Below are 16,634 nucleotides of genomic sequence, written 5' to 3'. Positions count from 1 at the left end.
GGAGGTAATGAATCCGGCGAGCAATTTAAATTTACAATTTGTAACGCCGCCGCCGCCGCGCAGACCCGGCCGAGAGCGCAGCTCGGAGGCGCTCGCTGCGTTTGTTTAATGTTAAAGCCGCGCTGGCTCTTGGGGGTGGGGTGGGGGGAGTATGCGTGTTGGGGTGGGAGCGGTAATGATCGAAGTCGGGAGAGGACGGGCTGGGTCGCACAAGATGCCACCAAGAGAAGTGGGCAAAGCGCGCGCCTCTCCGGTCCCCCCAGCCACCCGGGCCCCCAGAGCGCGCGTTTCCCAATAAAGCTGCCACTCCCGGCCGTTCGAAGGAGAGGATGCTTTAAGAGGAGCCAGGAGAGACACTGGCTGCCAGAGAAGACCCCCTTTCCTGCTTGGCTGCAGAATCTCCCAAGCCGGAGGCTTTCCGGTGAGGAATAGGGAGGTGCAACTGAAACGACCTCTTCAACCCGCTGGTGGGTCAGCTCCAAACCTCCGGAAGCGCCCTCATTCCGGCCGCTGCCCGGTGTCCCGGGCTGGAGAACTCGAGAGAGGTATCCCCCACGCCCCAGCTCAGCGCTCCTCAAAACTCCCACCCCAGGCTAGTGTGCGCCTCCTCGCCCGTAATTAATTACCGAACTCAAGGGGGAATATGCAAACCGCATATTACTAACTCTACAGGGCTTAAGTGATTGGAAACAGATTATTATCTTGTTTGTCTTTTGTCTGTTTTACTTATCCCGCCGCCGTCTGTCGAGTTGTAATGTTGATACTCTTTACTCTAGGAGGAAGATTTTTATATAGTAAATTCCATCAACATCTTGTATAAGTGACATTGCGTCTCCATGCATTACCCTGTTAAGACACAAGCGGTTTATTAGTTACATATAGGAGGGGATTTCGCTGCCTGGTCGCCATCTGTTAGCGCTGTTAGGGCGGGATGAGTCTAATAGCTGGTCTGCTGGCATTTTCCGATGCTGTGCACCGGGGAAGGTGGTGGGCTAGAGAAGGCCGGGCGGGTTCTGGGCAGCTTGGCTGAGCCCAGGTCCAGGGAGTTCTCGAACTGGGGCTGAGCTGTACTGAGGATGAGGCCCCCAACGCAACTCTAGGGGACTGAAACAAGGGCAGGATCGGTAAGTTCCCCTACAAGAGATGGAAGGTCAGACCAGGGCTTCTGGAAACAGAGTCCTCATCTCCTGCAACCAAACATCCAGCCCCAGGTAACTGACGCTCATCCCTACTCAGGGCTGCTCTCATCTTGTTCCCTCTTCCTACGACCTCCCCGGCCTGGCCACACGGTTGTTGGAGCCTGGCTATGCATTGAAGCTCTCTGGGAGATGAGGACTAGTGGATCTGAGATTCAGATAGAGCTGGGTACACAGGCCCCCAGCCACCACCAGTGGGTGGGCAAAGCCTGGGCTGGAAACACACACCAGACAGGGCACTTTGCATATTTTGTGGGGTTTGAGGGAGAATGGGCTCAGTGTGCCTAGTCTGGAGCAGAGAAGAAAGTGGTTGGATGGAGGTTCTGAATGATCATGAAGCACGTGGTGGGGGTGCAAGTCTTCCCCCCACACCCCAAGATCTGCACGATGCAAAATAAGGAGCATTCATCTCAGCTTTGAGTCGGATGCTGGATTTGGAAGCTCCAGCAGAGAGGCCAGGGGAGGATAACGAAAAAAAAAAGAGAGAAAAATGGAGAAAGAAAACAAGGGAGAACCAAGAGAAAATGAAACAGAAAGAGAACAGATTCTGAGCATAAGAGAAAAACGGAGACAGAAAGGAAAACAGAGATGTGGCGAGAACTCGGGAGAGACAGAAAAAGCCCAGTGAGACAAAGACGGAGAAGGCAGCACAATTCACCTCTGCTGGGAGCCTGAGCACCTCTCTCCTCTCCGGGTTCTTATTTCTTTCCAGCTCTGCCCCTGCCAGAGCTCAAGGATCCTTTAATTCCAGGCGGGCAGGGCCAAGTGCTGCCAGAAACTGCAGTTCCATTTGAAGTCTCTCATGGCCGAGCCTAGGAGGCCAAGTGAGATTCATCCTGCCTGTTCCTGGTTGAGCTGGGCTCTAACCAGCGTTACTACTATGCTCTGTAGATGCCTGTCCCCTGACAAGCTAGAGGGTCAGGTAACAGCACCAACAAGCAGAAGCTGCCCGGGTTAGGGATTCCTTTTCCAGCGGGCTGACTGGTGAGTCATTGCTCCACTCTGTAACCAGCACTCACCAATTCCCTGTCCCTAGCAAGATCACCTCCCCTAGATACTGTGGGGGACAGTGCTAGGCCTGAGAGGAAAGGGGACAAGTGGGCATCCCTGAGCCCCAACACAGGCATCCACAAATCCTGCTCCCTCAACCTCCGAATCCACAAAGGTAAGCGCAGCTAAGAGTACACACACAAACACAAATACAAACATAACCACCTCACACACACATACACACACACACACAAAAGCCTACAGGAGTTGCATAAACAAAAAACTACTGTTTGCACAAATACATTTGCAGGCACACACACACAGTGACTGGTGCACAAACATAGCTTTTCAGAATTCTGCACTCACAAACACAACCAAGCCAGCTCAGTCTCATACACACAGGGTCTCAAGCATGCACGCCCTCACCTACACACAAACACACACATTCAGATTTTTAAAAGTACACCTTCACATCAATGCTTGCAAACACAGACACAAATACTCTTATGTGAATGCACGCGTACACACGAAAACACCCTCACATTTATGCGTCCTCAAATAAGCAAACACACATAGGCACAGACCAACAAAAATTAAAGTGCACACAGTGATAAACACAAACATTAGCAGGATCATACACAATTACAAACACACGAATCTGCACACACGAAAACGCGCACGCAGAAATTTACTCACAGGATTGATGGTACTAACACAATAAACAGACACAAAAATGGAATTCTCAAACAGCGAGTATACACTAACAAGCTCAGGAAACACACCCAAACAAACATTCACAGCCAAGTGCTGGCACAAACCCCTCTAGCTCCAGCCCTTGGTCCCAGGCCCTACTCCCTCAGCCCCCTTTCCAGAAGCGAAACGAAAATCCTGGTTGCCCATTCCCGGCTTCCCCAACTTGGAGCCCTGGTGGCCACGCTGGCCCCAGGGGAAAGGAGGCCTGGTCCCTTCTCCTACTCAGACGCACACACCCCCTCCTCACGCACACCTGCCAACATCCCCCCTCCCCCTTAACACACACACACTCTCTCTCCTCACACTCTGGGCGCCTTGCCGAGCACGGAACACACGTGCGCCGCTTCTCCTGCGCCCAATGAGGGGACGAACTTGCACACCCAGCCCGCACGGCGTGAATACAAACAGCTCTCTCATAGTAGCTGGTGTCCCCCGCCTCAGCCGTACGACCCACTCACCACAGTGCCCCACAGGCTGACCTGGAATCTGGAAGGTGCAGCGAGGAAAGGAGAGACGTGGTGAGTGCCACCTCCGAGCTGTCTGCGGGAAGACCCGTCCACCCTGAATCTCCCCCCTGTCCACATCTTCCTCTGAGCCCCGTGAGCAGCGCACTCAGGCCTGAAACTCTGGAGTTCGGGACCAGGCCAAATGGCACCCCTCCTCCTCCCCCGCCTCCCCACCCTGGGCCTGGGCCTGGGCCTGGGCTCGGCAGCCGGGCGGGGAAAACTACCCAGGCCGCGCGGTCTCCACTAGCTCTCTCCATGAGAAAGGCCCGGCTGGGCCCCAGCCCCGTGTATGACAAAAAGAAGCCGGGGCCGGCACCAGGAGCCGGGAGAACCGCGCTGACGCAGATTCAGGGCGCAGAGGGGGCGCGGGGGTGGGGGAACCCAATCTGGGCTGGCTGGGCTGGAGAAGGGGAGGGAGGTGTGGGGCATGGGGCAACTTCTGCAAGTTCCAGGGATGGCGAAGGGGGCAGGGGTACCTCCCGGACTAGGCCTTGCAACCCGTGACCCCCAAATATTTGTGAGGAGAAAGAGAGAGGAAGAGAGACGCAGTTTTCGTTTCGCGCTGCCCCCGCCCCGTCAGCCCCAAACTGGAAGGTAAATACTTACTTAGCCTCCGAACCAGGTACAAGCTAATACTCAACAATACTGATGCCTTGTTTTTTTTGCTCTGTCCGGACCGCAACGCTGTAGCCAATTTAGATATGCTATAAATTTAAGAGGTTGCCATGGCCACGGTGCGCCCATTGGCCGCTGGGCCCCCTACGTGCAGCGCCACGTCACCAAATCTGAATAAGGATGCGCGAATTACGCGGCGACCAGACAAAGATGAGGATCCGGACCGCTTGAAAGTGGGGGAAAGTGCCGGCGCCTCCGCCACCGGGGAAAGCCGCTCCGCAGCGCCGAAGCCAGCAGCCACCCGAGATACCTGGGGAAGCCCGGAACAGGCGCCGGGGCGTGCGTCCCGTGGCATGAGGTTGTGAACGCCACCCGCCCCCCACCACCCCACTCCGGGCAGCCCAGCGCCAGGCCAGCGATTGCCCAAGGACTTGACCGGCTGAGTCTTGGTCCGGACCAGACTCGCCCTGCAGCTGCTGAGACAAGAGGCGAAGGGCAGCGGAGGGCCCGGCAGGCCCGAGGGCCAGGGGCCCAAAGGGAGGGCAAGGCGGCCGAAGCCGCCGGGGCGCGGGGCTATGATGGTGCACTGTGCCGGTTGCGAGCGGCCCATCCTCGACCGCTTTCTGCTGAACGTGCTGGACCGCGCGTGGCACATCAAATGTGTTCAGTGCTGCGAGTGCAAAACCAACCTCTCGGAGAAGTGCTTCTCGCGCGAGGGCAAGCTCTACTGCAAAAATGACTTTTTCAGGTAAGAGGCCGCGCCGCTCTGCTGCCTGCGCGCCCACCCTGCGCGCGCTCCACTGGGGCGCTGGGGAAGGGGAGACCCCCATCCCCATCCCAGCCTCCCCGGATCACAAGCTTAGATGGGGAGCGGGCAGCACTTTGCTCTCCTCCTGTCCTTGGTCCAGGAAAGGTCCCGAGCCCAGGCGGAGGAAGAAGGACGCTGCTTCGCTGCCTCACGTTGGCTCGAGGCCGGCTCAGAGCGCTGGCGGGGCAGAGGGAGGAAGCCCTGACAAACTTGCTATCCACTCCTCTCCGCCCCTTCCAAGCAGCTGCAACCCCAAGACAGAAGCTTCAAGCCCCGTCCCGAGAGAGAGGAAGGATTTTTGCATGAGTTAGAGACGCCTGAAGGCTTCTCGCTCCAGGCAGAATGTGTGAGCCCATCGGCCGCAATCCCAAACAGAAACTTCTCAGCTCCAGAGGGGGCCCAGCGAGGAAGGTCTCCCCTGGTGATGGGAGGAGAGAACCTCCCCCACCCACCTCCCAACCCCTTAAACATTTCCTCCCATGTTGAAAAGCAGAAACGAAATCGAGGCTGAGAATCAGGACCTCTGGGGTCTAGACTGGGCTGTGGCACCTCCCCAGCCCCCCCACCCCTGTGGGCCCTCTGGCTGGCCAGGGCAGATCACCTCTCTGGGCCTCAGTTTCCCCAGCCTGGAAGCCAGTGGAGTTTGGGGCAGCTGAGCCCTGCCTGTTTCCTCTGGGCACCCAGAGCCGGCTTTGTGAACAGGAATTCCCCGCGCTGAGGAAGGGGGGCGTGAATCACGCCATAGAGAAAGGCAGCCTGCCGGCCCCAGCGACTCCGCACTGGGAATTTGAATGGGAGAAAATGTCAGCCGCTCCTTTACACGTGTTAACTCCCTGGACCCGGAGGCCCGATGCCCCTAATGTAGCAGTGCTTGCAAAGCACCTAATGATTTTTGATAAGGTGCATATGGCCAATTATGCTGCCGGATAAGGCCAAAAGTGACTTATGGCTTCTAATGCCCTCACTACATCAATGTCACCCAAATTCACCCTGTTTAGAGACATGGGTGTGAGTAGATGTGGGGTCCCTAGAGTCCTGGGTCCTCCCCCACCCCACCCCCAACCTGAGCCTCACCCATCTCCCATTTCAGGGGAGGCTGGCTTTCTCCCTGAGCTCAAAGAAGAAAGAAAAGGAATGAGATCAGGAACGCGGGAAAGCGGGGATTTGAGAGATTCCTGTCCTGGCCTTGCAGGGTCTATGATTGTCCTCTATTCACATTCCCCTGCTGCCTGCCAGGCCAGAGGTTTAGGGGAGCTGAAACTCATCCCTGCTCTCTAGGGTCCATCACTATGAGGCCCTGCTGTCCACAGCTCCTGATTAGCTCCAGCGGGTCCCAGAGCGGTGGATTGGAAAGCCTCTCCATTGGTACTGGAAATCAGTGGAAGGTTCCCTCCTTTCTGCTTCCTCCTTCCAGCCTAGGAGAAGGGCTCCCCACCTCATGGCTAGGCTCAGCCAGCCAGGCAGATTGGCCCTAGCTAGGCACCAGCAGACAAGAAAGGATCCAGGAGGCAAAGCCACCAAGTGGCCCAAACCCTCCCCGCCTGGCTTCAAATCATTCATGGACTCTGAGTTTGCCTGGAGCAGCCCAGGCAGGCCTGGCAGGGGTTGGGTTTGGGGGAGGACATCTTGGTGTGCTCTGGGCTCTCTTCTTGGCTGAAGGCTGCACCCACTGCTCACCCCTTCCCAGCTCAGGAGAGTCTGAAAAGCCCCAGTGGAGGCATGGCAGTCCCAGTCCCAAAAGCAGCTCAGGACATTTGTCCCACTTCTCCCGCTCTGGCCAGAGCGCTCAGGATTGGGGTTCCGTTTGACAGACATGGAAATGGGGACTTCACCGAAGCCAGGTCGGGTGGGAAGAGGTCAGGGGCTGGGGAGGGCTGGATGCAGTCCCACCCCACAGTGACGGGCACATTGTGTCCACAGGCGCTTTGGCACCAAATGCGCCGGCTGCGCGCAAGGCATCTCGCCCAGCGACCTGGTGCGCAAGGCCCGGAGCAAAGTCTTTCACCTCAACTGTTTCACCTGCATGGTGTGTAACAAGCAGCTGTCCACCGGCGAGGAGCTCTACGTCATCGACGAGAACAAGTTCGTGTGCAAAGACGACTACCTGAGCTCATCCAGCCTCAAGGAGGGCAGCCTCAACTCAGGTAGGAAGCCTGGGCCCCTCACTAGCCTTAGGCCTTAGCACCCTCCCACCGTGCCCAGCCTGGCACTCCCTACTTGGCCCCCGGTGTGCTGTCTGTGCTGAGCTTGGAGCTCATCAGCCCCAGGCAGTTCTAGGGCAAGGCAAGGGGGTTAGAGGCTAGAGAAGAGAAGTGGCTTTGGAGCAGGTTTTACAGGGGATCTGAGACCTGCCAGCTCGGCCTCAACCTCCTCCAATTCAGGAGCCTTTTCCAAGTTGCCCTCCTCCCCTAATTTGGAAGCGCACAATTCCCCCTTATGTGTCATTTGAGCTCCAGGTAATTTCTTGATGCACTGGAAGGACATTAATTGAGGTCTGGAGAGAGGAGGGAAGAGAGAGGAAGATCCAAGCCCCAAGGGAATCTGTGCCCTCCTTGTCCCCTCTCCTTGAAAGTGGGAGTTCTCCAGAGGGTACGCGTCCCCCTACCCTTACCCAGGTACTAGCTGAGACGCGCGGAGAGGGCTTAAGAGCGCCCCTCCAAAGGCCCAGCCCCGCCTGGAGAGAGTGGGCGGGCACCGGGTCCCTGGGGGAGGGGCTGTCGCAGGTTTGGGAGGGAATCCAGCGGGGCCGGCCGTAGCCTGGGCAGGCCGTAGCTTGGGCCGGCGGGAACCCGCCACTGGACTGAAGAGGCGTCTGGCCGTCGCTGACGCCGCTGTCCCCTTCCCGATCCGTCCACCCGCAGTGTCATCCTGTACGGACCGCAGTTTGTCCCCGGACCTCCAGGACGCACTGCAGGACGACCCCAAAGAGACGGACAACTCGACCTCGTCGGACAAGGAGACGGCCAACAACGAGAACGAGGAGCAGAACTCGGGCACCAAGCGGCGCGGCCCCCGCACCACCATCAAGGCCAAGCAGCTGGAGACGCTCAAGGCTGCCTTCGCCGCCACGCCCAAGCCCACGCGCCACATCCGCGAGCAGCTGGCGCAGGAGACCGGCCTCAACATGCGCGTCATCCAGGTGCGGCCCGGGGCGGGCACAGCTCCTTAGCCCCGCTGGCCTGGGAGCCGGGAGCCTCGGAGGAGTCTCCCGCCAAGCTTCCTTGGCTACGAGCGCGCCTGGTTCTGGTCTGGGAGCAGACCGTGCGCCCGAGTGGGGCACTCGCCCGAGGTCGGGGACTGTGAACCGAAAGATTCCATCTAGCCCTGCTGTCCTCCTGGTGTTGCGATTTGGGGGCGGGTCACTTTACCTCTCTGAATTCCGCCCCCCGCCTTGCTTATGGAAGGTTGTAAGCCTCTCTGGGGTCCGGGATCCCTCTTTACCTCCCACCTTTCGAGCAGAGAAACAGGCGATGCCCCCTCCCTCCCTGCGCCGAAGCGCGGGCAGACAAACGGCCAGAGGCTGGCTCCGGAGCCGAGGGGCCGAGGCGAGAGCCGTGCCGGGAGGGAGGCCTTTATAGAGCCGTCAGGCCGCGGGCGAGCCGGGGACCAGGAAGCCCAAGTCTTTATGAGTCGCCCCACGGGTCCGCGAAATCCTTCACCCTTGGCTGGTTCGCCGAAGCCCCTCTCCACCCCTCCTGGCCTAATCCGGCCCGGCCCCGCCTCGGGGGAGTCCTGGTGCGGAAGAGGCGCAAGGACCCAGCAGGGGCAGCCCAGTCAGGGAAGGGAGAAGAGGGGGGGAGAGGACACTCCTGATCCTGGGTTCACAGCCCCTCCTCTGTCCCAGGTGTGGTTTCAGAACCGACGGTCCAAAGAACGCCGGATGAAACAGCTGAGCGCCCTAGGCGCCCGGAGGCACGCCTTCTTCCGGAGTCCGCGGCGCATGCGTCCGCTGGGCGGCCGCTTGGACGAGTCTGAGATGTTGGGGTCCACCCCGTACACCTACTACGGAGGTAAGGGGCGCCCCGGGATTCGCTGCTCCGCACCTGCCCTATTCCGGGAGCTGAGGGCGAAGGGTCCCGGCCAGCACGCTTTCCGCCGCTCCAGAACATCGCCCACTCGCTGGACACACAATCACAGACACATGTACACTCACCCACATCTCCTGGACACAAAATCAGATACATGGTCTCACCCATACAGTGATGCACACAGAAGCACACACTAGATACAGTGACACACTCACCCACGCAGGGCACAAGGTGCACTCACACTTGCGTTCAGAGACTCCAGGGACACACGTCTAGACACGATAGCACGATCACGTACAGGTAAATTCCACCCTCTCACACACAGGTACACTCACGGAGACACAACTCCACAGACGCGCACACTCCCACCAGTCACACTGAGGCCAGTACTGGCAAATCCACATGCATGCCGCCCCCGCGGACAGACGCACAGCCTTCCTGCCGCCCTGTGCCTGCTGTACTTGGCATGAGGTGGATTCCGAGCGCTGGAGGGTAGTGTGAGGGGAGGGGATGGGGGTCTGGATTCATTCCAAGCCGCCTGCTCACTAGCATCGAAGGCAGCAACTCCTGTTCCATGTGGCGGGGTGTGTGCGCACAGCATCTGGCAGTGTTAGCCCAAATGCCGGCAGTTGCTCTGGGCAGGACTGTAGTCCACCCTCCAGCCCCGAGACCCCTGGGGTTCCTACAGACTTGGGGGTACAAGCGTTGGGCCAACCCCAGATTTCCACCGTCTTTGGGGCTGCAGAGAGCGAGGAGCCCCAGTTTACAAAGGGCTTCAGATGATGGTACCAGGCTTGGGCCTGGGGTGAGCTGTCCCCTTGCCACCTCAGCTTTTCCTCCTCTCACTTCCCTCACACTGGATTGGTGAGCCATCCCAACTCCTCCTATCCGGTTTTTTCAGCTCCTTACCCTGAGCCGCATTGCTTGAGCTCACCAAGCTCACTGTCCTGTTCTTCCCAGGGCTGAGGGCTCAAGAAAGCACCTCTCCTCTTCTGTTCTGAAGCTTCTGAATTTGGAGAGACCCCAGGACTGTCTATGTCTGAGAGGCATCTGCACTTCTGAGTTGTAACGCAGGTTAGGAAGAGGCAATTTCTCTTAGAAAGTGGGTTCAGTGGCAGTGTTGGCAAGGCAGGAGCTAGGCACCCAGGTAGACGCAGAAGGGAAGGGAAGATAACCCCATCACTAACCTCAGCACATCCGGAAGCCTGAGGGGGGATTAGACCTTGAGACCCGACCGGGGCCCCTAGAAATTGTGGGCAAAATGCCAGGCTGTGTTTTTCAGGGCAGAGACCCCAGGCAGTGGCAGGGTTCAGGCTGGAGCGCCCCAGCCTCCCAACCCTGGACAGACCCCCAACCCTGGAGAGCCCGGATGGTGGGCGTGTCTTCCGGAGTCTCCACTCACCGACTCTCTCCACCTAAATTTGCCTCTTTCCCTACAAAATCTGGGCCCGGAGCAGCGAGGTAGTGGGGGCGGTACCGGCCCGGAATTTTTCCCCGCCTGGATAATTAACCAAGGTTTCCCCGAGGACCACCAGTTCGCCCCCGCCCCGACCTATCCCACCGCCTCCTCTCCCTGCGCGCTGGATGAGGTGGGGAGCTGGACACGGGGGGCCCCTCGTTCCCCGGAATGATGGGGAAGACTCCCCAGCTCCCAGCGAGGCAGCCCCGCCTAATCCGCGCTGGGAGATCCCGGCGGTGGCGACCGGCAGCGGGCGAGAAAGGGGCCGGGCGGCGGGGCCGGCGGCTCCCCGTGGGAGCGCGGACAAAGCCCCAGCTGCGGCTTTTGTGCCCTTTTCAGACGGCGTTTGTTCCAATTACCTCCGGCCCGGCCGCCATATGGGCGGAGGCGGCGCGCACGGCGCGGGGGCAGCGGCCTTCGCTGGTTTTCCGGCTCGCTGCGGGCCGCGGCCGTCTCCCATCCCTGTCCCTTTGGGGCTCCAAATTTGCCGCTCTCCATCTTCCCCTTCACTTTCGGGGAGAATTAAATTAATGGTTTTAAAAAGTAATTGGCAACCGTTTTAGCTGTTGCTTAAACTGCCTCCAAGCCACGCCTCCAGACACCCCCGAGTTGGACAGATTTCAGGGTTTGGAGAGGGAAGAGGGTGGCAGGGGGCATCAGGAATTCGCCCCTTGACTGAGATCCCAGGACTCAGCAGGGGGAGTGGATTTGCAGAAGAGACTCAGGCTTCTGGACTCGCTGGTTTTCCCGCCGTACAAAGCGGGTGCCTGGAACAAGGTGGTCCTTTCGTGACGTCCCCCACCTCAGTCCTTCAGGGCCCCACCTGGTGGGGGAAGGCAGGATATCCCGAAGGTTCCGGAAAAGGGGCTACGTGGGGCGGTCAGAGAGTTGATGCAGATTTGTTGAGGCAGAATGGGTTTGCAATCCGGAGTCCCTGCACCTCCTGAATTTATGGGCAAAATTCTCGCCCTTGCATTTTCCTCGAGAGAGAGCCCATAGCTATCACCAGCTTCTCAAAAGGTCTCAATGTCCTCAGATGCTTCAGAACCTGGGGGTGCTGGCAAAACCAACCCGGGGCAAGGCTGGAGGACCGAGCTTCTACCCCAAGGCGCCCGCGGAGCTCTGGTCATGACCCAGAGAATCTTCGTGTCCTCCTCCCCCTCTCCCAAGTCGCTGCAGCTCAGTTTTCTCTTTCTCAGGCTAGGCGAGGCCGGTACAAATGGTCTCACCGGGATCGACGCGGAGGCCGTACTTGGCGAGGCGAAGGACTTGGACTGGGTTGGTGGGGCGCAGGGACCGAGTTTAGGGCGCCAAGGCCGCCCCGCCCGGCCCAACTCACCAGTCGCTCCTGCCGCGGCCCGGATCCAGTTTCCCCCGGCCAGGTCGCTTCCCGGTCTCAACCATTTCGCGCTCTGCTCTGTCCGCTGGTTGGTCCCTGCCCGGTTCCTCTCCCCGGGCCTGTCAGCCTCCGCTTCTCTGGAGGTTCCTGGGACTCATCTCTGATCCACCGTCTTGCGTTCTCTGGGCGCATCGACTTCTCTCCATCTTCGGGCTCACTCCTGACTCCCTCGCTGCCGCCCCCGGGGGTTTCCACGCGTGTCTCTAACCGCGGCCGTCTCTCCTCTCTCTGCGTCTCCTCGACTCCTCCGCGACCCTCCGATGTCTCGGGCTTTCGGGTCTCAGCCGCGGACTCCGCGTCTCTGGGTCTCTTTTCCGCCTTTCTCTCTGCCCCTCTGCCGATTTCTCCGTCTGTCTCTCGCCGTCCCGCATCTCTGTGTCTCTCACCGACCCTAAGACACTTAGGAATCATTGTCTGTCTCTGCGTCTCTGGCCGCCGCTGTCTCTCTCCATCTCTAGGTGTCAGGGAACCCGTGACTTTGAAGTCTCCGAGTTTTTGCCGCGTGTGTCCCCCACGGTCTCGGAGTCTCTCCCGTCTCTGTGTGTGGTCTCTGGCAGTCTGAGTCTCTTGCCCTTTCGAGATCTCTCATTGTCTGTCTCCCCAACCCTCCCCGTGGGTCTGCGACGTCCACCGTCTCAAGGGGCGCCGGCCTCCGCAGGTATCTCTAACCTTGGGTCGGTGTCGCGCGCTCCCCTCTCTAGCCCGCCCGGGTCCCCTCCCCGGGTCCCGGGTCCCCGCCTACTTCGCCTTCTCTCACCGCGCCCTGTCTCCTTCCCGCTCCCCCTCCACAGACTACCAAGGCGACTACTACGCGCCGGGAAGCAACTACGACTTCTTCGCGCACGGCCCGCCTTCGCAGGCGCAGTCCCCGGCCGACTCCAGCTTCCTAGCGGCCTCTGGCCCCGGCTCGACGCCGCTGGGCGCGCTGGAACCGCCGCTCGCCGGCCCGCACGCCGCGGACAACCCCAGGTTCACCGACATGATCTCGCACCCGGACACACCGAGCCCCGAGCCAGGCCTGCCGGGCACGCTGCACCCCATGCCCGGCGAGGTGTTCAGCGGCGGGCCCAGCCCGCCCTTCCCAATGAGCGGCACCAGCGGCTACAGCGGACCCCTGTCGCATCCCAACCCCGAGCTCAACGAAGCCGCCGTGTGGTAAGGCCGCCGGGCCGCCCCCCGCGCTCGGCCCCTGGGGGCCCCCCCCCCCGAAGCAGCCTCCTGAAACCAAAACGCCCGACGCGGACGCGGTGGGAGACGTGGGTGTCCCTCGGGGGTTCTCTCTCGGGTCCGCACTCAACTGGCAGCTGCTCCTCGGCTGGGCGCCGAGGGGGGGCCGACCCCCATCTCCACCCCCCGGGCTCTGCAGGAGCCTTAGCCCACCGCCAGTACTCTCCCAGCAACCTCGAGCAATTTCTTGGGACCAAAGTCAGTACTCCGGAGGGTCAAGAGATTTCGAGCACGCTCTAGACTTTCCCCGGGCCCCCACCCACGCACCCAGCCACCGCCACCTCTTTGGACTGAGAGAGGGTGAGGCCAAGGGTCGGAGACGGTGTTTTTCCCTCTCTCTGCAATCCGAGTGGCATTTTGTAATCTTATTTCTCGCTGTGCTTTCCCCGTCTTTAAAAAAAAAAAGATGATAAGAAAAGGAGGAGAGAGATTGAAAGAGAGGGAGAGGAAGGGGGGCAAGATGAGGAAGAGATGGAGAGACAGCGTCAGCCAGAGGGAGAAGACGGAGAGCGAGCGAGGAACTCGCGTGAACCGGGAGCCACCGAGAGGGAGACCGAGCCACCTGCACGCTGGCGCTCCCTGGTGGCCAATCTTGAGGCTCAAGGTCAGCTTCTCTAGGAAGAGGGCTGTGGGTCAGGACGTGGCCAGCCGGGTCCAGCTCCCGCTCTTCCTTACTTTGACGTATATGTTGAGCCCGAGGGAGCAGGCCGGACTCGAACACGCGCACATCCTGCTCTCCCCCTGGGTGGGGCGCCAGGGTTGCTGGGCTCAGACCCACAGACCACCCTCCCTGCCCGGGGCCTGGAGGCTGGGCCGTCAGGATGTACAATATTATACTTTTTTTGGACGTTGAACGCTTCTAGTTTCCTTATTTTGTATAAAGAAGAAACAAATAAAGTATGTTTTTGTGTTTACTGTTTATTTATTGTACTCTAGTTATCCGGGGTTGGACATTTTTATATTTTTAAGAGGAGGTAGGGCAGAGTGACGGAGGGGAAGCAGAAAGAGGTTTACCTAAAAAAACAAAAAACAAAAAAAATCAACTTTTTTTAAAAAGAAAGATTAATAAAAAAAAAATCTTTTTTCCCTCAGCGCTGTGTGGTTTTCTTTTTTTGTCCCTACCTTGATAATGACTCAGAGCGAATGAAACCATTCCTTTCCCTGGTTCTGGTCTCTGACATTAAACCCTTGATGGATGCAAAAACCTCTGCTCACCCAAAGGGGGAGCTCTTCTAGTGACTCCCTGGTTCATGAAAGTGACTGTCCTCTTTTGACAGCTACTACGTGCCAGGCACCGTATCTCCCCATGCTTTATGTAATACCCTGCTCTAACACAGGCCTGCCCAGCATATAGTAGGTCTTCAGAATGTTTGATGAATGAATGAATGTGTGATTTGTTTGTTGCCAGCACATCAAAAGAATTACAACTTCACTCCTAACTATTCCCCCGTGTAATTTCTGGTGGCCCAAAAAAAGAGCAGGCTGGTAAGCTGATGCTGGTTATCTGCAAGGCTATGTTAGGACTGAAGTGCGCCTCCTCCCCAAAGTGAGGCTGTTGTGCTCTGCAAATCTTATGCAGTGCATGCTTGTCTTTAGGTAAAGGCATGAGGGAAAGAGTGTCCAGTGAGATTTAGGAGGCCTGAGGCCACTACCTAAAACAAGTCACTCTCCTTCTTTGACTCAGTTTCCCTACTTGCAAAAGCAGGGGTTGGAGAGAGTGCTTCCTACATTCCCTTCCAACTCAAATGTCTGTAATCCCAGCACTTTGGGAAGCTGAGGTGGGTGGATCATCTGAGATCAGGAGTTCAAGACCAGCCTGGCCAACATGGTGAAACCGTCTCTGTACTAAAAATACATAAATTAGCCAGGCATGGTGGCAGGCGCCTGTAATCCCAGATACTTGGGAGGCTGAGGCAGGAGAATCGCCTGAACCCGGGAAGCGGAGGTTGCAGTAAGCTGGTACTACATCACTGCACTCCAGCCTGGACGACAGAGCAAGACTGTCTCAAAAAAAAAAAAAAAAGAAAGAAAAGATAAAAAAGAAAAGAAAAGCAGGAGAGGGAGGTAAAAATAAATAGAAGAGTGTCCTGCATTGGGATCACTTTTCACCCAAGCTCGGGGTGAGTGAAGCAGGCCCATTGTAGCTGCAGCAGGGGAAGGTGGGGAACAGACCACCATGGGACAGGCGCACGCTCAGAGCCCCACTCTTCTGCCCTTCTTCTTTATGTGTTCCTCACAAGAATCATGCAATGTGCCTCGCCTTTTTCTTTTCTTTCCTTACAGCACATTTGTCTTTATCAGACCAATGCTACTTGCTTGTGGAAAATTTAGAAATCTCAGATAAACAAAAGGAAGAAAATGTCACCACCCAGAATCTCAAGCACTATGGAAATCTAGATGATGCATTTTCTTTCAGACTTCTTTTTTCTTTTCTTGTTTTTTTTTTGTTTTTTGTTTGTTTGTTTGTTTTGTTTTGTTTTTTCATTTTGAAACTAGAGATCATACCCTATACTCAATATGTGGTCATCTGCTCTGGTTCACTCAGCAATAGCTTCCAGATGTATAAACTGATCTTCATAGACAGAGCTATGTCATTCTGTATAGTCACTGCTTAAAATTCTCTTCAATGGCTGAGCCATCCTTTTATGGTTTTTGTTTTATTTTTAATCCATTCTATTATTGGATATTTGGGTTTGTTTCCAATGTTTCACCACTTTAAACCACATCAGAATATCCTTGCAGCTGAATCCTTGGACGTGTATCAGGGTAGGTATTATTGGCCCCCTCAGGGTACTCAGAGAGGTTGAGGGACTGGCCCAAAGTCACACAGCTGGGAAGTGGCAAAGCTGAGATTCAAACCCATGTATTGGGTTGTGTTTCTACTTCTCTATGGTGCCCTAACTGTAACGGATTCTAGAGGCCAAGAGAGAAGTTGCAAGGTAGACCTCATCTCTGGCGGGTCCCTGAATGCTTTCTGGGCATGTGTGAACTTTTCAGAAGGGCTCACTTAGAACTTGCACCAGAGCAATATGGGGGAAGCGAAGCTAGGGGGAGGAGAGGACTCACCCCTTCCTCAAACAGGGTTGTGACAGGGAGATAGAGGTTGGGGAGAGAGGGGAGGGGAGGAGGGGTGAAAGAGAGGAAGAGGAGGGGAGGGAGGCAGGAGAAAAGGAAGGAATAAGGGAGAGAGGAAGAGGAAGAGAAGGGAGAAAGATTAGGAGGAGAGAAAGAGAAGATTAAATCTGTGGCAGGAAGAGCCCCCATAGGTGTGCCAAGTCACCTACTGCTCATGCTCCATGGTGTCCAGGGACCCCCCTCAGCCCCTACCCAGCTAGGACGCTTAGACCCAGAGGTGTCCTTCAGTGAAGGCAGCAGAGTGAGGCTACAGAATGAGAAACTGCAGTAGAACCAAGCCCTCTGCCCCTTTCTCCAGGTACAGGCACACACATGCACACACACATGCACCAGACAGATACATATGGGCCCACACAATGAACACTTACACATGCAAATACATGTACACGAACAAAAACACAAGCATATACTGATGCATGTTCACAGGCATATGGATACACACACACACACACACACAAAGCAGCCACATGGACACACAGCTGTGCATGCACACAGAGACACATACAAATACAGACAAG

At 57.2% G+C, this 16,634-nt stretch overlaps 1 protein-coding gene across 1 annotated transcript; it reads left to right on the top strand.

Annotated features, from left to right (window-relative positions):
- Positions 1-4,231: 4,231 nt before the first annotated feature.
- On the top strand, positions 4,232-14,072 carry LHX5 (LIM homeobox 5). The gene is made up of 5 exons (XM_004053947.5): positions 4,232-4,808; positions 6,789-7,012; positions 7,730-8,007; positions 8,713-8,878; positions 12,546-14,072. The coding sequence occupies exons 1-5, from the start codon at positions 4,636-4,638 to the stop codon at positions 12,911-12,913; spliced, it is 1,209 nt and encodes a 402-aa protein (XP_004053995.1). The 5' UTR covers positions 4,232-4,635; the 3' UTR covers positions 12,914-14,072.
- Positions 14,073-16,634: the final 2,562 nt, after the last annotated feature.

Source organism: Gorilla gorilla, chromosome 10 (assembly GCF_029281585.2).
Source record: "Gorilla gorilla gorilla isolate KB3781 chromosome 10, NHGRI_mGorGor1-v2.1_pri, whole genome shotgun sequence".
NCBI classification, from domain to species: Eukaryota; Metazoa; Chordata; class Mammalia; order Primates; family Hominidae; genus Gorilla; species Gorilla gorilla.
Note: the sequence above shows the minus strand (reverse complement) of the source record. Positions and strands in the feature narration are given on the sequence as shown.

Bases quoted from the DNA above. Each gene is read 5' to 3' on its own strand.
- LHX5 (XM_004053947.5), top strand. From the start codon at position 4,636: ATGATGGTGCACTGTGCCGGTTGCGAGCGGCCCATCCTCGACCGCTTT. The intron at 7,013-7,729 runs GTAGGAAGCCTG...GTCCACCCGCAG, and splicing joins GGAGGGCAGCCTCAACTCAG to TGTCATCCTGTACGGACCGC. The intron at 8,879-12,545 runs GTAAGGGGCGCC...CCCCCTCCACAG, and splicing joins CCCGTACACCTACTACGGAG to ACTACCAAGGCGACTACTAC.